Source organism: Equus przewalskii, chromosome 13, assembly GCF_037783145.1.
Source record: "Equus przewalskii isolate Varuska chromosome 13, EquPr2, whole genome shotgun sequence".
NCBI classification, from domain to species: Eukaryota; Metazoa; Chordata; class Mammalia; order Perissodactyla; family Equidae; genus Equus; species Equus przewalskii.
Window position 1 is genome coordinate 92,082,562 of NC_091843.1, and position 22,805 is coordinate 92,105,366.

At 44.4% G+C, this 22,805-nt stretch overlaps 2 protein-coding genes across 2 annotated transcripts; both read right to left on the minus strand.

Moving 5' to 3' along the window:
• Positions 1 to 906: 906 nt before the first annotated feature.
• LOC139075221 (olfactory receptor 2C3-like) lies at positions 907 to 1,872 on the minus strand. The gene has a single exon (XM_070570010.1). The coding sequence runs from the start codon at positions 1,870 to 1,872 to the stop codon at positions 907 to 909; it is 966 nt and encodes a 321-aa protein (XP_070426111.1).
• Positions 1,873 to 14,971: 13,099 nt separating this feature from the next.
• On the minus strand, positions 14,972 to 15,919 carry LOC103565127 (putative olfactory receptor 2W6). Its single transcript, XM_008541101.2, has one exon. The coding sequence runs from the start codon at positions 15,917 to 15,919 to the stop codon at positions 14,972 to 14,974; it is 948 nt and encodes a 315-aa protein (XP_008539323.1).
• Between the last annotated feature and the right edge of the window lie 6,886 nt (positions 15,920 to 22,805).

The window sequence follows — 22,805 nt, forward strand, 5'->3', positions numbered from 1 at the left end:
GGCCACCAGTCCCCATCCTGAAGCCATCCAGGGGCCCCACCTGGAGTCACCTCATTGCATAAATCAGGTAGGGTTGAAATGGGCTTGTTATGAATAACAAAAGAAGCTCCTCTCCCCCATGTCACTGAGGAAACTCCAAGGGTCCTAGAAACTCTGTGCCATGAAACGGCACAAAGAACCAACATCTATTTCTTATTAAAGGCAAAGTGGAAGCAAGTCGACAGACAGATAGATCTAGACTTAAATTCAGCATAAAACCTTAATAGCTTTGTAATTAGCTAAGCTTCATGAGGTTAATAATATCTATCTCACTGAGTCGTTGCAAATATTGGACTAGAATGTAAAGGACTTCTCACAGATTGGGCACCTTCAATGGCAGACATTAATATCAACAGGTAACAAAATAATATAACAATTTACGTTATAACCAAATAAACAGTTAACAATACAACAATTAACATGTATATTGCATATATAACAATATAATCAACTAACAAAACATTACAATTATTTTGGGTTGGGGGACATTAGCCCTGAGCCAACACCCATACCAATCTTCCTCTATTTGTTTGTGAGACACCTGCCACAGCAAGGCTAGACCAGCACTGAGTATGTCCGCACAGGGGATCTGAACCGGCAAACCCAGGACCTCAAAGTGGAGCGCGTGAATTCAACCACTACGCGACCTGGCCACCCCCAAAACATCACAATTTTTAATGAAAAATAGAAATAGCAATTACTTTCTCTTCACCTAAGCGTGAAAATAGTGGGTGAGCACATTCATCTCATGTTATCATCTTCCTTGAACTCAAGCAACATTGGAAGAGAAATGACATCTCAATATGCTGCCCCTAAAATCTATTTTGATACTTTAAACTTGTTCCTCCTCACTAGTGACTACGGTCTCTAAATGTGCCCCCGTGTCCCCGCAAAGCCACAGCTCTTCTCTAACACAAGGCGCCTGAGTGCCTTCTTCACGTCCCTGTTCCTCAGCGTGTAAATCAGGGGGTTCAGCATCGGGGTGACCACAGTGTAGAAGAGGGCCAGGAACTTGCCCCGTTCGTGAGAGTTGCTCTTGGCCGGCTGGAGGTACATGAAGATGATGCTCCCGTAAAACAGAGCCACGACTGCCACGTGGGAAGAGCAGGTGTTGAAGGCCTTTCTCCGCCCTTCTGCTGACCTGATCTTCAACACAGCACGGGTAATATGGCCGTATGAGACCAGGATGAGACCCAGAGGCAAGACAACAAAGATAAAGCTGGCCACGTACATCTCCACCTCATTAAGGCTGGTGTCCACACAAGCCAGTTGCATAATGAGGGGCATCTCACAGAGAAAGTGGTCCATGCGATTGTTCCCACACAGCGGCAGGAGCATGGTGAGTGTAGAGCCCACCATGCTGTTGATCAGACCCCCGAGACACGAGATGAAGGCCAAGCTGAGGCAAAGCCTTGGATGCATGGTGACAGTATAGTGGAGTGGCCTGCAGATGGCAGCATAGCGGTCATAGGACATAACTGCCAGGAGGACACACTCAGTAGCTCCCAGCCAGTGTGAGATATAGAACTGGACCATACACCCTCCATAGCTTATGGTTTTCTGTGGTCCCCAGAGGTTGACCAGGAGTTGTGGGATGATGCTTGTGGTGAAGCCAATGTCCAGGAAGGAGAGATTGGCAAGAAAGAAGTACATCGGAGTGTGGAGGTGCACATCCACACAGGAGACCAGAATGATGGTGCCATTGCCCAAGAGAGACACCACATAAAACCCCAAGACAAGGACGAAGAGGATAGTTTCTAGCGAGGGTCGTGAAGAGAAGCCCAGGAGTATGAAGACTTCTGGAGAACTTGCATTGGCTATTTCCATGACCATATGCAGCTGGGGGTGGGACAAAAAGGCCACCTGCGGGTGAGTGGGGGGCACAGAATATGAGGCATGAAGAGATTATATCAGTTAGCACATTTTCCACATGAATTTATCCCCAGTGTTCTCGAATGCATCCTCCCAGCTGCTCCACGGATGATGTTGCGTCACCTCCTGAAGGCCAATGTGTACTGTGTGCTAAAGGGCAGGGAGCATGTGTAGCCTGGGAAATAGACATTCATGCAAAATCTCTGGCATTGACTTTTACTGAACTATTACTTTGGGAGCAACATCTGCAGTCAACCTAAGTGTTTAGTGCTGAGGATTTGTAGGGTAGAGGATGGCGCTTCATGTGATGAAACACTGCACAGCATTGAGATTGTGCTTCTTCTCCTCTCTGTCAATGGCCACATGAACTCCACCTTGGTATTCCTCTTTCTCTCAGATCCCACGGTCATCACAAATTGTTGCTTTCTCATTACATACGTCCAGATCACATCACTGCTCACCAGCTCTGCTCCTCCCCCTGGCCCATGGCGCCATCATCTATCACCTGAATTATTGAGCTAATATCCTAACTCGTCTCCCCGCGTCCCTGTTACGTCCCTTCACGGTGTTCTCAACACAGCAACCAGGTCACATTAGACATGATGTGACCATCTTGCTCCACAGCTCCACACCCCCATGTCCTGGAACAAGGCTTGCAGGGCTTTCCCCCAAGACATGCACACACTCACTTTCCCTCCTCCTTCAGGGTGTTTTTAAAAGCTACCTTCAGCGAGCCGTCCCTCACGGTGTCATGTAATCTTGAGATCCCTCCAGCTCCCTCCTCCCCTTTCCCTGCTTTACAGTTATTCATAGAATTTATCTCCAAAGAACACACGTGCTGTTCTAATTTATCGTGTCTGTTTCCTGTCTCACCCACTGGAGTAGAAGTTCCATGGAGCTATGGCCTTCAGTCTACTTTGTCCACCTCTGGTCCCCAGCACCCTGCCCAGTGCTGGATACACAGAAAGTCCTTCATCGATATCATTGAACGAGCACATTGTGAAACAGATCATTAGAATAGTTTGTGATAGAGACAGAGATTGGACTGGTGCTTCCCAGAGGGGAAGCGGGGAGGGGGGAGGTGAAAGGCATGATTAGGCGCATGTGTGTGGTGATGGATTGTAATTAGTCTTTGGGTGGTGAGCATGATTTATCTACAGAGGAATGGAAATATAATGATTACACCTGAAATTTGTATAGTGTTATGTGGTCCCGGGGGAGTGAGGACTAGAGTAATATGAAGGCCTTTCTGAGGGACACGCAGGGCAATCTCGCAGTGTGTCATCAGGAAAGAACTCTCGGAACCGTCAGAGTCCTGCATAGGTGACCAGACTATCCCCTTCTCCTGTACAGGTGGAAGAAAGCAACTGTGACCCAGCAGGACCGGGAGTGAAGCCAGAAGCTCCCGTAGAGGAAAATGCACAATCTCAGTCTGCTTCAGACGTTCCTGAAAAGTTCTGGAGCCTTTCTGTGAAAAACATTAATTTTTTTCTTCTCTGTCTTTTAAAAGGAAGGATAGATTCATTATAATCAGAGTCTATGCAGGGGTGAGGAGCAGAGCAGCTATAAAGTCAACTGTGAACCCTTTTAAAATCCCAGGGAGTGAAACTTACCCGTTTCTACAGCTGGAAGTTCATCAGACAAAACAAACTTGAATACATGTACATTCGCAGTGTTTTAAAATACATGTAGAGTTTCCATTATGCATATGTAGGAATGGGGCTCCAAGAGCATCAGACATTTGACAAAATTCATGCACAGAGGTGGTATTGGTATTGGCTTTACTGAGCCAGAACGCTGAGACAGTCGTCTGATTTGCATGTGGCAGACCACGAAGGCACTGATGCTCTGAGAAAGCACAGGGGATGGATGCTGGGTATCCAAATTGGGGAGCATCGAGAGATGGCAGAACACAGGTGGTTCAGAATGTGGTTGTGGGAGAGAAGTGAATGGGGATGGTACCGTGCAACTGAGTCATGGCACACTAAAGTGACTGCCCCACACTAAGGGTCACCTCAGATGAGCTGATGAGAACGTAGAAAAGGGAAAGGCTGACCGGAAGCTGCATTGTCGCCTGTGGGTGCATGTGTCCCCTCTGTAGAGAGATGGGAACTGTGTTACTCACACATGAGGAAAACACTTGAACGTCACCAAGAGATAGGGACCATCAGTTCAGACATGAGGTGGTACTTTAGTAGAATTCTTGAGTTCTTGAGGAAATCAGCCCTTTGTGGTAATCTGATCTCTTTCTAGAAATGGTCAGTGGTTTACCCGAAGTCCCAGAGATACTCAGGAAATGTACTGTAGCTACACTCAAGACAACCAGATTCTTAGAACAAAATAACATTCTCAGTAAAGGAGGAGGTTTGCTCATTCACAGAGATTCACCAAATCTGTCATAATGAAAATCCTTCTTGAAGATGTGACCCCATCTCTAGTCCTGGGACATTATGACAGAGAAAGAGAGCCTAGTGACAGTTGTGGAAATGTCTTGAGTCCAAATTTCATGAATCAGTTATGCAGTCACAAACTCTACCCCTGAATGCAGGCAACCTGCTGAAACACCAAAGACCCCAAGAAAAGTAAATCAGATTATTGAAATGGATCAGTGCTCATCAACCTGAACTGGAATTACCAGAAACAGTGGCATCCCAGTTCATCTTAAATACCACGAAAAACAAACAATCAAGAATGTCACTTACTGATGACGAGCTAGCAGCAGCATCTCCCTGTCTGCAGGGGAAATGGTGTATGTCGGGCACCATTTTATTTCAGGGATTGATGCAATCCATGAATGCAGTGCATGTGGCATTAAAAAGTAGGAGAGTAGCGGTGGGATTCAGGAATTCCTAAAACTGTTGGAGATCACCAAGTTATAGGTGCCCACCTACTAGATTCTGTTCAAACGTGTGTCTGAAGGACACATTCTCAAGTTTAAAAGCAGGAGGTTTAAATTAGGAAGCAGCACTTGCTTTTTCCTAAGAAAACTCTTAGCAGAAGGAGTGAGGCCAGCTCACAGTGTTTCCAGAATAAGAATATATGCCGACCTCAGAGGACCAGTGTGTCATACAACCCTTACAGCCCCAAGACATTCATCTTATCCCCTGGAGCCTTCAGGAGGGACCCTGAGGGTGATGATGGATCAGGAGACTGAAACTGGAGGGAAAGAAGCTTTTGGGATTTTTTTCCCTAATGTATAATTACGATTTCATTGTTTCTGTACACACAGAATTGATTCTTCTTATAAATGAAACATTATTTTAGATTTTTGTGTAATCAAATATTGTTTACAGAAGTTAAGAATCAGGTCTCTCTATGCAAAGATTTATCATGTGATGGAGGAGAGAGTCTGAAAATACTTGCCTATTACAATAATTTTGGTACATGCTGTTATAAGCTTTTTTGAAAACCAATCATTTTATTATTGGCATACACCACAGTGATGACCTAACATTTTCCTTGATAGACTGAGTTTATTTCTATTGTGGTAAAATACACATAACATATAAATTTACCGTCATAACAATTTTGAACTATATAAATCAATAGCAGTAAGTACATTCACAAAATAATGCACATATATTTGTGTGAATTTGAAGACTCAACATGGGAAAGATGCTGATTCAAACCAAATACAATCATTGATTTAATGCAAATCCAGTAAAACTCTCAGCCACATTTTTGGTGATACAGACAAGTTAATTCTGATTTATATGAGATGAAAAAAAAATTTAGAGCAAAGTTTAAAAGCAGGATTAAAGTTGAAGGAATCACAGTCCCTGATTTTAAGATTTGCCATCAAGCTAAAATGACAGGATGACATGGTATTAGAAAGGAACAGAACAGGAGTCAGAAATGGAACCAAAGAAGTGTAGCCGCTCGATTTTTGACAAAGGCACAAAAGCAATTCAACAAGCATTTTCAACAAATCCTTGGAATTAGACATCCATATGCAAAAATTATGATCATCCAACTAAACTTCACATCTTCTACAAAAATTCAGTGCAGATTACAGATGCAAATGTAAAATCATAAATTGTTTAGTAGAAAACAAAAGGGAACATCTTTTTGGCCTGGAGTTAGGCAGAGTACTTAACCATGACATCAAAAGTCAAATGCATAAGAGGAAAATTAACAAATTAGGTTTGATACAAATTAAAACTTTTGCTTTCAGAAAGATACTGCTAAAAGGATGAAAAGCCAAGTTAGATGCTGGGATAAAATATTTGCAAATCATATATCCATCAAGTGACTTCTTTCCATAATTGTTAAGGAACACTCAAAACTCTTCGGGAAGAAAACAAATAATCCAATTTAAAAATGGGCAAAACTTAAGCAAGAGATTTTAATGGAAAGGACAGATTGGTGAAAAATAAGGATGTGAAAGGATGTTCACCATGATTAGACATTAGGAAAATTAAAACCATGGCAAAAGGCTATTGCTCACCTATTAGCGTAACTACAATGAAATAGCCACATTATCAAGTGCTGATGAAGCTGCCAAGCAACGGGACCTCTCAGTGCTCGTGGGCATGCAGAGTGGCCCACCGCTCTGGTAGACGGTCTTGCGTTTTCTTATAAACAAACACTTACTCTGTGACCCTGAGTCCCACGTCTGAGTGTTAACCCAGGGAGATGAAATCTTAGGTTCCCCTGGAAACCTGTACCCAATGTTTAGAGCAGCTCTATGTACAACTGCCCGACCCTGGAAATAGCCAAACACCCTCAGCCGTGGATGGATAAGCAAACCCATGTCACCCCCACTGGATTCTGCTCAGCAAACACAGGAATGCGCTCCTGACCCAGCGATCTGGGGGACTCTCCAAGGCCTCCTGCTCACTGAAAGGAGGCCGTCTTACCAACACGGTGCCTCACGGTTTCATTGGTGGATGTTCCAAACTCAAAAGGACAAAAACATGGGGATGCTGACAGGTAGCGGTTGCCAGGGAGCAGAGGAGGGGAGATGTGTCAATAACGGGATGAGACGAGGCGTTTTGGAGGGTCACGTAGCTGTCCCACACCCTCATCTTGAGGACAGTTGCCTAAATCTGTACACAGAGAAAATTCATAGAACTGTTCACCAGAGAATTTACAGTTTTACCTTATGACAAACTAAAAAGTACAGTTTAAAACAATCTGAAGAAAGGATTTTCTTAAATACCTAGGGACTCTTTTCCTATTATTTGAAAAGCTGTCTGGTGGAAAGTTACTCAAGTTCTAGATTCATTCTTCTGTCTGGAATATAGTGTTTCAAAGATCATTAGAATATAGAAAGCAGGAATAATGGCCTAGAAGATTCATGACTGGATATTTCAGAGAAACGTTTGTTAACGTAAACCATCTTAATCCTCCTATTTCCTTTGGCTGAGTGGGCCGGGCAAACAGTGCTTCAACTGTTATGGGTAATTATAACTCCAGTGACAAAATAAAGGAGTGGCATGATCAACTCAAGCAACCTGAGTAATTTTTTAAAACTCAGTTTAAACAGGATAGTTTACTGACAATTCATCAGCTGTGGGACTTTTGACCCGCTTATGGGTGTTCTGCTCTGAGACAGAATTAAGTCAGACAGATGAGGCAGGACCCAAGGGAGAACACTGTCCCCATGTCTGCACAGGGCAATGGGACTTCCAACACACTGACTCGTACACATCTCTCCCTGGGGCTGTCAGCATCTCCACCCAGGCCTTGGAGCTCATTCCGGTAGAGATGACAAAGAAACCTCGAAAGACATTGTCACCTCAGGGGCCCAACCCAGACATCAGCACACCAAACTTTTTAATGACCCAATTACAGCCTGGCGTCTTCAGCAAAGGCTTAATGAGTCCTTCTGCGCTGGGGGCTCCTGGCTCAGAGGGCATGCTGAATCTGAGATCCTTATTTTCACGGGATTTGTTCCCTTAGTCTTAAAATAATGATTCTTGAGATCCTTCCTCCTGCTTTGGGAGAAAACTATGCTAATTGCCATTTCATGTAATTAAAATGGAACTCTTCAGCCATCAGGGCCAACATGCTCCCTCTACATCCAGAAAAGTAAACCAGGCACCAGGGAGTAAGTCTAGATTACTCTCTGTTACTGGTTTCTCACTTCCCGTCAAATCCCAAATCCTGAGAATTCTCTGCCTCTGACATCCCCCGGTCCAGCTCCTCAGCGGCATCCACACCTCATTCCCTTCATTAAATTCTCCTAACTTCTCACTTGGATTATCAAAATGCTTTTTCTTCTCTTTCCTAAAACATTCTTTATTTTTTATTTTTATTCTTAAAGATTGTTTTATTGAGGTCATGTTGACTTATATCATCGTGTGAATTTCAGGTGTACATTATTATATTTCAGCTTCTGTATACATCATGTTCATCACCAATAGTCTAGTTTTTATCCATCACCACACATATGTGCCCTTTACCCCTTTTGCCCTCCCCCCACCCCTCTCTCCTCTGGTAACCACCAATCTATTCTCTGTGTCTATGTGTTTATCTTCCACACATGAGTGAAATCATATAGTATCTGTCCTTCTCTATCTGACTTATTTTGCTTATACTGTCAAGGGCCATCCATGTTGTTGCAAATGGCAAGATTTTGTCTTTCTTATGTCTGAGTAGCATTCCATTGTATATATATAAAACATCTTTATCCGTTCAGCCATTGATGGGCACTTGGGTTGCTTCCAAGTTTAAGACATACTTTAAATTGCAGCAAATCATCTGCCTAAAATCACCCCATTGATTTCGTTCTTTTTCCTAAATACCTTCATTTCCTCTCCATGATGGACAAAATACAATCCAAGCTCAGTCTTGGGGAGGATGCTTCAAGGCCTGGCTCCTGCCCACAGCTCCCTATTTACCCACCACCACTCCCTTAGGACATCCAAGCACACCCCCCGCTGAGTTCCAAATGCTTCCCCTCGTCTCCCTGCCTCAGCACAAGCTTCTGCGTTTACTTGCAGCACCTTATCTCAGTTCTTTTACTTCATAACTAGTTCGCCTTTCAAGACTCACAGCGGCCATCACCTGCTGCAGGAAACTGAGCCTCAGGGGTCAAGTGCAGGGTGCCCACTTCATCCTACAGCAAAGTGTCAATGTCAGGTGGCACTTTTCTTTGTGTTTCACACTTGTGTCCCCACTGTCGTAGCCTCACGTGTGGCACGCGGGAAGTAGTAAGTAAATACCTGCTCATTGAGTGAGAAAAAAGGAACATAATGACTGCAATGGGCATTTGGAATTCTGTTTTCTCCACCCTCCCAAAGCAAATTCACATCAAGAGAGTAGAAGATTATACACAGGGGTGTAAAATATTCATGCTTTCTTATGAAAGGTCCCACAATTGTAGGAGGACTATTGGGTTCAATATTGAACCTACCATATTGAAAATATGGTACAAGCAAGCAGGCGTGAATTAAATATCTTTGATGCGAGAAGAAAGACCAGTTTTGTCAGTGTTGAAAAGCTTATCATAAACGTTCCAGGGATTTTCAATTTGTCAAAGTATAGACTGGCCTCAAATTGGTAATGGAATCCCAAGTTGGTTGCATGCCTGCATTAGAAACAGCAACTAAGATTTGTTATTAAAAATGAAGTTTTGGTGGGGCTAGCCCTATGGCTGAGTGGTTAAGTTTGTGCACTCCACTTTGGCAGTCCAGGGTTTCGCCGGTTCGGATCCTGGGCACAGACATGGCACAGCTCATCAAGCCGTGCTGAGGTGGCATCCCACATAGCACAACCAGAGGCACTCACAACCAGAATATACAACTATGTACTGGGGGGCTTTGGGGAGAAGAAAAAGAAAAAAAGAGATTGACAACAGATGTTAGCTCAGGGCCAATCTTAAAAAAAACATTAAATTTTGGAGACCAGTTCTCATATTCCTATTCACAAGTTTTAAGAACAAGACTAATAAGGGTTTGCATTATCAGGAAAGGAGTTGTGAAGGGAAAAATCTATGTCCAGCCTGGGAACATGGACTGGGAAAGACAAGGCCAAGGGGAGAACAGTGAGGACAGCACAACTGTCCCCCTGGTCTGAGTCCACGACCTTCTCTTGTCTCTCACACTCTGCTCCTGGCCTCCTGCCCTAGGAGAGAGTGGTGTGGCCTCAGCCTGCAGAGACGGGCCTTAACCTCCTGGGCACCATGGCGGCCTCACCTGGTTTCCCCAGGCTCAAAGTTTTCTTAAGTGAATGACTTCAGAATGGATAGACGAGATAAGGCTGTTTGGTTATTTCAGTCTGAGAAGTTAAGAATTGGGGGGCCGGGGGGCATCTATCAATGGGCACGCCTTTGCCTCACTAACCTGCTTCAGTTCTCACATCGCCGGCTCTTGGCCTTCAGTCGCTGGGTCTGACTCACAATAGATTGACGACATCCAGGAAACAGGAATTCAGCCCCCAATTAAGACTCTCATGATGACCCTTTTAGACTCAGTTTTCTTATCTGGGGAACAGTAATAGTGTTTGCTTCTCAGAGTTTTCGTAAAGATTAACTGAGATAAAATATGTAAAGTCTTAGCAGAGCGCCATAGTCAATATTCAGTAAATTCTACCTGTTACTGTCTTCCAAATGTTAAACTGTGAAAGAATGAATAAGAAAAGGGGGTAAAAAATTCATCATAGAGGGACAGCTGCCAAAGAAATATTTTCTTGGCTTGACTGACAGGATTTGAAGAGCTAAAGAAAAGATTGCTCTACCAAAAAACTGAAAGGAGAATCGTGGTGGAAGACTGATCCTGCCCATTCAAGCTCTCTTTAGTAGGGAAAGATGTTTGAACCTTTATTTGTTTTTAAGTAAAAGCAGGAAAGACCAACTCAAGCCACCTCATGTGAAAGAAGGTGGATGTTGCTGTAAAGCAGATGAGTGATCCCACGGGAATTTGAGGCAGAGACCAGAGCACCACCTGGGCTCTCCAGGAGAAAAGGATCTCGCAGCAAGACCCATGGTCCTTCCCACGTCAGGTGCCCTTCTCCTGTCTCCCTCCCTACTGGCAGTCTCCTTGCCTCTCCCTCTGGCTCCTTTACCCAAGGACCACAGTACCTTACACATGTCCCCTCCAAACAACCCCTCTCTGATCTCTGCCTGGCCTTCTTCTGCATGATGATGTGTCTGCTTCAGGTCTTACTTGCTGCTGTCTTAGTTCCTCTCATTCTCAATTCTCAGTTTGTGAGAAAATAATCAGATGGTTAAGCTCAGCTCATTTTTCAAGCCCCATCACATCTGTAAGAGGCTGCTAGCTGGGAGTTCCTCGTACTAAACTTGGACTGTATTTGTCCTTTGTTCAGAGCTGCGAGTAAAGCAGGATGTACCAAGGGCCACAGGCATGGACTGTGGAGCCAGATACGCTGGGATCAGTCCCTGACTCCAGCATTTTATGAGCTGTGTGACCTGTGCGGAGTTACAGACCTCTCTGCACCTACCTCTCTTCTCAGGGTGCTTTTAAGGATCTAAGTGGGTTATATAAGGCAAAATGTTTGTGAGTGCCTGGCACATGGTAAACACTAGTTGAGAGTTAGATATTGTGTATTAGCAGAGATTGATACTATCAAATCTTCATTTTAAATCAAATTCCCTTTATTTGCTTTACACGTTGACCAAGCCACTTTCTGATCGTTTGCTTCCCCATGTAGCTTCCCAACAGGAGTAAAATCTACTGTTCATTGGCAAGAAGGAATGGTACCATGGAAAGACAGTTTTCTCTCATCGTGAAGTTAGCACATTGCCATCCTGCTCTAATATGCAGGCTCTGACGAAGTTGGTTAAAGTGAGTCTGCGTCTCTGAGCCTGCGCAACCAGGGGGCACCATGGAGGCCCAAAGAGGGATTCTGCAAGGTAGGAGCTCAGCCCTTAGGTCGCGCACATTCCAGTGCAAACCTCAAAGTGGGCTGCATCTGCCGGTCCCAGGTGAACAGTCCTCCGGGGAAATTTGACCTTACTAGCGTTCTTTTCACGTGAAATCTTTGTTGCCGTGATTTAAGACCATTTACAGTCAATCTTACTCCGCCTGTGCTGCCATATTTCCCAGGGTGAAATATCTGTTCCCATTTGCCATTATTTTTTTTTTGCTCCTTTCAAATATTTTTGCAGATCATCAGAATTCTATAACTTCCAGCTGTTCTAACTCAAGTCTCTGGCCAGATCTTTTATCACTATTCCATGTCTTCTCTTCCTCACTTTACTTTCTGTTGTATTTTATTATAAAGTACTTGATTCCAATTTCTTTTCAACTGATGAAGTTTTGGGGAGCATCTCCAAGTCAGTTTCCTAAACCCCTAAAAGAGACTTGGTACAGAGGTCACTGGCCGGTTCATTGACTGGTTGGTTGACTCCTCACTCCATCTCCTGAAACTCCTGTTCACCATTAAGTATATACAAGGGTGAGGTTTTGTTGGAGCAAAATTTGTCCACTGTCGCAGTGTCAGTGCTAGGAAAAATGGGCGTACTTAGGGAGGTATGAATGGGCAGGCACCCCACCCCCGGCCAGGTCAGTTTCTTTGATTTCCTTAGAATTTCCAGGATATATGTGTGTTTGATAAATACTTATCATGTTGGCCTATTGGAAATTTTATTGCGGAAATAGCATGGCTGTAGGAGGTTTTCAGTGAAAGAGCAGAACCACTTGGGAAATGACGTCCCCTCTCTGGCCAGCACTCTACTCCAGATCAGCAGGAAATACCCTTATTATACGTGTGTGGATGCTTTGTCTGTGATTGTCACATCACAGAGACGCAACAAGGAGAAGCAGGATAGAGAAAAGGACTGGCATTTGGAACAACAGACAGAATTCCTTCAGTCTTTTATTTCCCAGATGATGTCTGTGGGTGATTTCTTGAGCTTAAAAGGAAACTTAAATGGTCTTTTTTTAATAAAATAGGAAGGCCACATTGGGCTACTAGATAGTCCACATTTTAACTGCATACAGCCTGAATTCACAAGAGGCAGCTGATGAAATGGAAAACTCAGTGGGAAATGGGAAACGTCTGACAGACACTGAGCTCTGTCTTGGGTGTTCACTTCCCTCGTAAGAATGAGCAACCCCTCAGCCTCCCTTCATTTCATCACATCATTTGCAAATGGAGTAAAAAATATCTACCTTCCCTATGTGGTCTTGTGATCATCTTCATAATACAGGAAGATGAGAGAAACAAATTAATTTCACTTTATTCTTAACATCTCCAAAGCACCTAGTTGACTTTGAAATAATTTTCCCATTTCCAGGTTGATATCTTGTTATTACAGATTTAGCCTCTGTCGTAGTCTGTGACCCACTCCCCCGTAATCCCCATAGCTGAACTTGTGCTGTCTACTAACAGTGTAGAATCAGCACGCAGACCCGGGTCTTCACCTGCCCCCCTACCCCACCCCACACTTATGCTGCGGTGCTAAAGTGTGCAGCAGAGTCCTCGGAGAGTTCATGAGGGACCCTACTTACCTCATATTGAAGAAGCAAGTTCCCATATCTGGGAGAAGGAGTTTTTCACCTTGCAGATTTGAGTGGGAAAATGCTAAACACGATTTTTACTAAAACAAGATCTAAATAACAAAATTGAATCTATTTCAAAAGGAATAGATTGCCAGTGGCTGTGGATCATGGAAAGAAAGGCAAATGTTGTCGAGAGACCACTTGCCTCACACTTGACACATCTCACTGTATGTAACGTCTACTACAACCTCACAAAAAGAAGACTCTTAGCCCAATAATACACATGAAAAGTGCTAGACTCCGAGAGATACCCAGAGAGAGGACAAATCAATTCCAAACCCAGATGTGGGTGATAACGTCTCCCTGCCTGGTTCGCAGTGCTGCTCACGCCCAGAAAGGTGGCTGTACACTCAGAATGCTCTAGGAGATTCCTGGTTGGTGCAAAGAGTTGGATTTAAATTGTCTCTAAAACAATTATTTCCAAATCTGTCATCAGTGATATCTAGAGGAGTTTTTATTAAAAAATTTTTTTTAAAGATTGGCACCTGAGCTAACAACTGTTGCCAATCTTCTTCTTTTTTTTTTTTTAATTTTTTTTCCTGCTTTATCTTCCCAAACCCCCCGTACATAGTTGTATATCTTAGTTGCAGGTCCTTCTAGTTGTGGGGTGTGGGACGCCCCCTCAACGTGGCCTGACGAGCGGTGCCATGTCCGCACCCAGGATCCGAACCCTGGGCCGCCGCAGCGGAGCGCGCAAACTTAACCACTCGGCCACGGAGCCAGCCCCTAGAGGAGTTTTTAAAAACAGAGATGCCTGGACTCCACACCTGGAGTTTTTGATGCAAGAAGTCTAAAGAGTTCTTGGAAATTCCTATCTCAAGAGTTCTGATGCAAAACCAAGTTTTGGAAGGACTGCTCTTAGTAACTTCCAATTCCAATCACTTTGCCCATCAAAGTTTTTTTTTTTTTTTTTTGGAGGGAGTGGTAATTAATCTGAATATAGCACAGCTGTCTTTAAAGAGGAACACACATAGCTAATTAAAGTAACCTGCTAAGGAGACCAAAGTGATTCATTCTATTCTGATGTGTTTCATTTGGACTCTAACTCCAGTCAACTATCTTGTAAATGCTTTGGCTATGAGAGAAAGTCAAGGAAAAGGTGCAGACAACTCTAACAAACTCTTCCTTCCTTTCAAAAAGCAAATCAAAGAACACTCCTCAGTCACGGAGAATCAACCTATGTCTGGGACAGGACTGATTTTACTGATGGTGACTCGCCCCTCTCTGAAAAACCACTGCAGTCATAAATAAAGGGGCTTCAAGAGGAGGCCACTCATGCTGTCTCATTTTTATTTGACATTTCATGACATAATCTGCAGAATGTGTGCTTTGAATTAGATCTATAGGGCCCCTGCAGTTGTGACTAAAGCCCAAAGATGGAGGAAATGCAAGTACAGTAGAGATCTCCTAAAGCAGACACCTTTAAGCAGAAGGAAGCCGCTTCACATCCAGAGAGCAGAGGACAGGGTCAATCTCAAGAGCATTGTGCCGATCTACGTTCACTCCAGTCTTTGAATATTAGCTCTCCCCATGGTTATAGACATGTCTCCGGGAGTGTCTGCAGAGTACCATCTATCACCCCAGCATTCCTCTCACTCAGGCTTCCCCAGCCCCTTCCTCCCTCCCACGAGCTTCTTCATTGCCCCCTTCACATCCTTGTTCCTCAGGGTATAGATGAGGGGATTGGCACTGGGGGCGCCGATGGTATAGAAGAGGGTGAGGAACTTGCCCTGATCCTGGGAGTAGCTGTTGGCTGGCTGCAGGTACATGTAGATGATGGTTCCATAGAAGAGGGAGACGACCGTCAGGTGAGAAGAGCAGGTGCTGAGAGCCTTCTTGCGCCCTGCTGCTGACTTGATCCTCAGCACAGTGGCAGCAATCACACCATAGGAGAAAAGGATCAAGGAGAGGGGCAGCAGGAGAAGGGCGACCCCCAGGGCAAAGGCAAACGCTTCTACCAGCATGGTGTCTTCACAAGACATGGCAATCAAAGCAGGCATCTCACACAAAAAGTGGTCCACCCTGCGACGCCCACATCGAGAGAGTTGCATTGTCTGGGGACACATGACAAAGGAGTTTAGAAAGCCACAACACCAAGCCACAGCCACCAACTTCAGGCAGAGATGTGGGTGCATGACCACAGTGTAATGCAGGGGCCGGCAGACGGCCACATAGCGGTCATAGGACATGGCAGCCAGGAGAACACACTCAGTCGAGCCCAACACCATGTAGATATAGAGTTGGGCCACACAGCCATGGTAGGTGATGGTCTTCTCTGGACCCCAAAGGTTCCACAGCAGCTGGGGGACAATGCTCGTCGTAAAGCAGAGGTCCAAGAATGACAGGTTCCCTAGAAAGAAGTACATGGGTGTGTGGAGCCTGGTGTCCACGATCGACAAGAGGATGATGGCAGTGTTGCCCAGCAGGGCCAGGATGTAAAAGACCAGGATAAAAGCAAAGAGAATTATCTCCAGTCGAGGCCGATCAGAAAAGCCCACCAGGATGAATGCCTGTTGGTAGCTGTCATTGTCTCTTCCCATAATCTTCCCCAGCTGTTATGGAGATGCAGAAAAAAAGAATTGGATGAGGCCGCAAATGAAGACTGCACCCAACACTCTCCAATTTCCATTTATGGGTCTGCAAAGTTAGGAGAGTCATTCTCTTTTTAGCATACACTAATTGACACCTATTGTATGCTAAGTAGTGTGCCCAATGCCCCTGGAGGGTAGAAGATGAATTGACCCAGGAGTTGGCCTCCTAGGTAAATAACACAAAGAAGGGAGAAAATGAAAGTTCTCTAGAAGAAGATTTGTTGAAAAGCTGAGTGTTTTGCAAATTATTTCCAATTCACCAGGGAAACCCCTGTAGGAGTTCCTGTTAGGGGAGACTGCAGTAACTGAGGGGGGTTTTAGTAGTTTTCCAAATAACAGGTAAGAATTTTACATGTGGCAGATTGAGCAAAACACGTCTCAAGAAGAGGAAGCAGTGCGCTCAAAGGCACAAAGGACCAAATTCATGGATGATGCTCAGGGAATCCACGAATGTACCTGCCAGGCAACTCCTTAATGACGTGGAATTTTATTGAGATTAAACACAATGCTTTTTGACCCTGAAAGAAGTTGAGATGAGAGACTGGATTCTGCCTTTATGAAAGGCACGTCTGCGAATGTGTGGTCTGAAATCCAGTTTTTCTGTCCATATCTTGGTGCTTCCTTGTGCAAGCTGGAAAGCAGGTTAGGTCCTCTCTAAATCTACACGCAGACCTCACATGCCCATGTGACTGGGGACACTGGGTATATGCCCTCAACATTCTCTGCTCTTCACAGTTTCTGCAGTTTATGCCAAGGGCTTTGATGGGGCTCTGCCTCCAGCACCAGTGTTCAGCCAGCTTGCATCAGCTGTGGTGATAGCAGATGGCAACACACAGAAGGGAGCAGCAGGAAGAAGACTATGGAAACATTTGGAAGGACGGGTATCTCCATGCGGCTCTGTCATCGCCTGTTGAGACCAGTGGAGAAGCTAAGAGCTCTATCCAGCCAGAGCCACAGGTGGACATTCTGTCCATTTCCAGTCACTGCGTCAGGCACAGGACCCTCAGCAAAGCCCGTGAAGAATGATCAGAAGCAGCCGGCCAAGGACCGAAGCCTGCAGCACGGCCTTATGAGGTCAGCCGAACACTCAAGGGGAGACTGGCCCACACACTTTGCTGTGTCAGTTGTGAAGAACAACACGCACTTCTGTATCCACAGACCTGTCACAAGCCTTCACCCACACTCAAGAGAACAAATAAAAGACCCCACAAGTGGCGACGACAAGCTACACAACTTACTCAGCAACCTGCATCACTTAGGGCCTGACTCCTCAGTCAAAATTGCAAATTTATCACATTATCTTTTTACAATTTACCTACTCTAAGTGATGGTTTCTCAACCTATTATTCTTTCATTCGGGATGACCCAATGCTTGGCCTCATGCCCGAGACCCAGAGGCTCTCCTCTGTTTCGCCTAACGGTATAAATCAGTGAGCCTAGTTTTTTAATGGGTTTTGGCTCATATTCTGAGTTCAGAACCATGAAATTGCAAGGAACTGAGCTGTTGAAAATGGAAATTGAAAAGGAATGCAGTCGTTCAAACACCTATAGTAGTTTAGTTGGCACATAACACTATAAGTGTGCGCTGATTTTGAAAGCTTCGGCCTAAAGGTCTGAAATTGGATCGAAGCATTGGGCTGGATTCTCTGACAGAGGGTTACACCCAAGCATTCTAAGCAACCATCACTCTTTTCACAGTTACAACACGTTAAACATTTCACAGCTTTCACACCCACAGTCCTGGGCCCTCCTCACAGCAGCCCTGCAAGATGGACAAGCCAAGCATTAGGATCTCCACGTTAGAGACCAATGGCCTCAATGACAGGGAGGTCAAAAGAACAGCCAGTGCTCGCACAACAGCTTCATGTCAGAGCAAGGTCACGTCAGAGCCAGTCCCACCCGTTAGCTCCGAGTCCCATTGGCTCTGCCTCCCTCCCCTGTTTCTATCTATTTAAACTTGTTTAAAGTCGATCATTTACTCCTGCTCCCCCACCGATCGGCAGGTACAGGTCTGACAGCAGAGCCATCACGTGAGCACTAGCTGGGGAGAAGCTTGCGATCGTTCTCAGCGTTGCCAGGATGGCTTGCAAAGCTTGATGTGGCACTATGCCCAAACAGGACAACACAGAGATCTTCCCTTCAAATTGGCTCTCATTTCATGAGGAGACTGAAAAGGATGAGGCTGTGTGTGCATCTAGGCTCAGGGGATGCCCAACGAGGAATGAGGTAGTGAGTAGACATAATCTGTCCTCATCTGTCTGTCTGAGACCCACTTTGTTGGAACTTGGGCCATTCGATTGCTTGTGAATTGGGTGCAGTGACTGCTCCAAATGGAGTGAAAGTGCGAGTGGGTGTTGGGAACCATCTTGCTCTGGTGCTTTGATAAAACTGTCACAAAGATAATTATATACCCATACACAAGGGACCAAGGGTACAGAAATAAGACTCATTGCTACAACAAAGCTCATATCGAAATCCTCACTGCTGTTCTTTCCAGAAAGTGAAAGATCTACGATCTGTCAGCTCTCCTTACTTCAATTCCAGAGATCAGCCAAGAATTTTCTCAGGGATGAGGCAGCTAATTCTGGTCCCTTTCACTTTCTCGATCTTCCGAAGGAAATTCCAACAGAAACTCTGATGGGAGATTGAGCACAAAAATAGTGCCTTCCCCAGTGAGGAGTTAATGAACTTTTAAGCAGCACAGCTTGGAAGAGAAATAGTTAGCTGAGGGCAAAAGCTACCAGGACTGACCAGAGGGGGCATCTCTGCAGCTTAGTGGGCACAGTGGCACAGAGCCACATTTCAACCAGCATATTTCATCTCACACCCGTATATAAGGTGCCTTAGGGCTAAGGGGATGGCACACGGATAAAGGAAAGGGCAACTAGTTCTAAGTGCTTGAAGAACAAACATGATGTCATTTTACTGTGCATACCAAGGGGATGAGAGGACAACTTTAACACCCCGTGGCCTTGGGAATTTGGAATAGTCTGGGGGCCTGAGGACAGACATCAGCTTATTTACAGAGCTAAGACCTCAGGGAGTGGGGTTCGCATCCAGAGGTTGGCCCCGGCCCCCATGTATGAAGGCAGAGCTCACCGGGAAAGCATCACAAAAGTTCCCAAACATGAGACTCCGGTTTTCTTAAAGAGAGAATTGATGTCTGGGTTTTATGTAAAAATGAAAGTAGATCAATTTCTTCATTTGGTCCCGGACTGGCAAAGTTAAAACCATGACACTGTGGGGAGCCAAGAGTTGAATCCGCACCCTCCAACACGGGAAGGGAGACACAGACACAGGGAAGTCTTGGGTCCGTCACTGCCCTGTTGAGAAGCCCAGAGAAGCTTCACTTCTTCCCTCGACTCCACCCGATGTGTCTTCATCTCCTACATGATGGGGTCCCGTCGTGGGCCGGTGTTCAGCCAGTCCAGTCCAGTCCAGGTGACCAGACAGTGTCTATGCCCCACCCCACCCCACATTTGCTGTGCACATGTCGTTCTCGTCTCGCCTCCTGCACACCTCCTAAACCAAAGACGAATAGGAGTGTCAGCCATCTGTACAACTGGCAAAAATAATTTGATTGCAACATTTTATTTAACTACTTAAATTTGCATTGGCACTACCACTTGCTTTAAGACAGGAATCTCTTTGAATAGTAGCAGAAAACACAATATATCTGATTTTCTTGGATCCTAGCTGTTCACACTTTATTGATAAAAAAAAAAATACAATCTTGCATGCAGCTTGAAAAAGATTAACTTCTAAATTTACATGTAAAGGGATTAATTTCCAGATGTGTTGTGACTTCCTCAAGGTCAGACTGCTGGTGGCTAGTGGCTGCCAAAACCAGAACCAGCTCTCTCAGACCTTAAGGCACACTCTTCCCATCAAGTCAGATAAAGCGCAACGGATACTCATTGAGGTGGAAGATGGGTAGATTCCAACTATGGTTTTTCAGGCTACAAACAACAAGGTTAAGCCCTTTTTTCAAAGAATAAAAATGTGTGTTTGCTGCATAGGATCCTGTCTTTTCTTGGACTTTGAAAATAGGCAGCCTTGCCCCAAACTGGAGAGAAGTTCTGCGTTTGAACCTTAATATGGCACCTTTTCTCTCTGCAGTACTGGAGATTGGAGCTCTTAGCGTGATTCGGCGTTTCCCTTTGTTAGAGGGTGAATGGTCTGGGCCAGAACAGGGATGTAACCTGATGTTCATACCCCTAATTATCCTGCACCTTAATTATCTTTTCTTATTTCAGAAATTACGTGAAGCTTTTAAATATGCAATTAAGGCCCCTGAGAATGGTGGTGAACCTATGTTCTTTACTCAGACAGCACATAGTCCTGAAGTTCTTCACCTCTCCAGAATTTCACTTGGATTGGTAAATTTGTGTGTATGTGTCTGAGTGTAGCTATATTTTTTTCCTGGAAGAATCTACAACTCTTTACATGTGCATTCCTTAGTGTCTACTTATAAATAGATTGAGATTCACATAAAATGGCTTACATTTGGGCGTTGTCAATTTTGATGGAGTGTTGTAACTGTTAGTGATTTTCCTGCTTCCCGTGAAGTCTGCATCTTGGTGGCTGATACACGTATTTCTGTCTGTGTTCACTTGTTTGACTTCGGATGTACGCGTGAGATCTTGGCAATGAAGTGCTTAAGATTCCTATTATAGAATGTGGAATCCTTACGACCAAAATCCTAGAAATATTTAGACCTTATAGGAATTTCCTAAAAATAATTTGGTCCTTGAACAGTAATAGCAATACTGTGACAACTGAAAAGGTCAGTCAGGGAGCTGACCGACAATTGGCCCCTAAGTTTGGCCCGACTCTCCCTGCAGCCATAAAACACAGACAGGTCACCCATTTGTCTCCAGGCCGGCGGGTCTCACAGTGTGGGCCCAGGGCCAGCAGCATCAGCATCCTCGGGGAATTGGTTAAAATTCCAAATTCTTTTCTTCTTCTTTCACATGTGTCTTTATTCTCCAGCTTTCTTGAGATATAATTCACATACGACATTGTGTAAGTTTAAGATATACAGCAGGATGATTTGATAGACGTATATATTGTGAAATGATGACCACAGTAGAGTTAGTTCACACCGCCACCACCTTGTTTACCGTTTTTGTGTGACGAGAACATTTCAGGTCTACTCTCTAAGAAACTTTAGAGCACACACTGTCTTGTTAACTATGGTCACCATGCTGTACATCAGCTCCCAGAACTTATCATCTTCTAATTGGAGGTTTGTACCCTTTGACCAACATCTCCCCGTTTTCCCCATCCCCTGGCTGTTTCTATGCCTCTGTTTCTAAGAGTACAGTTTTTTTTTTTTTTAGATTCCGCATGTAGTGACATCATACGGTATTTGTTTTTCACTGCCTGACTTATTTCACTTAACAAAATGCCCTCAAGGTCCATCTACATTGTCCCAATGGCGGGATTTCCTTCTTTCTCATGGCTGAATAATATTCTATAGTGTGTACAGACATATTTCGGAGATATTGCAGGTTCAGTTCCGGACAACTGCAGTAAAGCAAATACGGCGATAAAGAGAGTCATACAAATTTTTTGGTTCCCCAGTGCATATAAAAGTTATGTTTACACTATACTCCAGTCTATTAAGTATGCAATAGCATTCTGTCTTTAAAAATGTACATACGTTAATTTAAAAAATACTTTATTGCTAAAACATGCTAACCATCATGTAAGTCCTCAGTGAGTCATAATCTTCTTGCTGGTGGAGGGTCTTGCCTTGGTGTTGATAGCTGCTGACTGGTCAGGGTGGTGGGTACTGAAGGTTAGAGTGGCAATTTCTTAAAACAGGACAACAATGAATTTTGCAGCATCAATTGACTCTTTCTTTCATGAATGATTTCTCTGCAGCATGCCATACTCTTTGATAGCATTCTACCCACAGTAGAACTTCTTTCAAAATGGGAGTCGATCCTATCAAACTCCACCACTGCTCTATCAACTAAGCTTATGTAACATTCTAAATCCTTTGTTGTCACTTCATCAATCTTCACAGCATCTGCCCCAGGAGTAGATTCCATCTCAGGAAACCACTTTCTTTGCTCATCCATCAGAAGCAATCCTCATCTGTTAAAGTTGCATCATGAGATTGCAGCCACTCAGTCACATCTTCAGGCTCCGCTTCTAAATCTAATTCTCTTGCTATTTCCACCACATCTGCAGTTACTTCCTCCACTGAAGACTTGAACTCCTCAAACTCACCCGTGAAGGTTGGAATCAACTTCTTCAAACTCCTGTTAGTGTTGGTATTTTGACCCCTTCCCTAGAATCGCGAGTGTTCTTATTGGCATCTAGAATGGTGAATCCTTTCCAGAAGGTTTTCAATTTCCTTTGCCCAGATCCATCAGAGGAATCACTATCTATGGCAGCTGTAGCCTTATGAGATGTATTTCTTAAATAATGAGACTTGAAAGTCAAAATTACTCCTTGACCCATGGGCTGTAGAATGGATGTTGGGTTAGCAGGCATGACAACAACATTAATCTCGTACATCTCCCACAGAGCTCTTGGGTGACCAGGCGCGTTGTCAATGAGCAGTAAGATTTCGGAAGGAACCTGTTTTTCTGAGCAGTAAGTCTCAACAGTGGGCTTAAAATATTTAGTGAACCATGTTTTAAACAGAGGTGCTGTCACCCAGGCTTTGTTGTTCCATTTATAGAGCAAAACAGAATAGGTGTAACATAATTCTTAAGGGCCCTAGGATTTTCAGAATAGTAAATGAGCATTGGCTTCAACTTAAAGTCACCAGCTTCATTAGTCCTGTACCTGAATGCAGAGTCCAGCCACATCCAGTCGG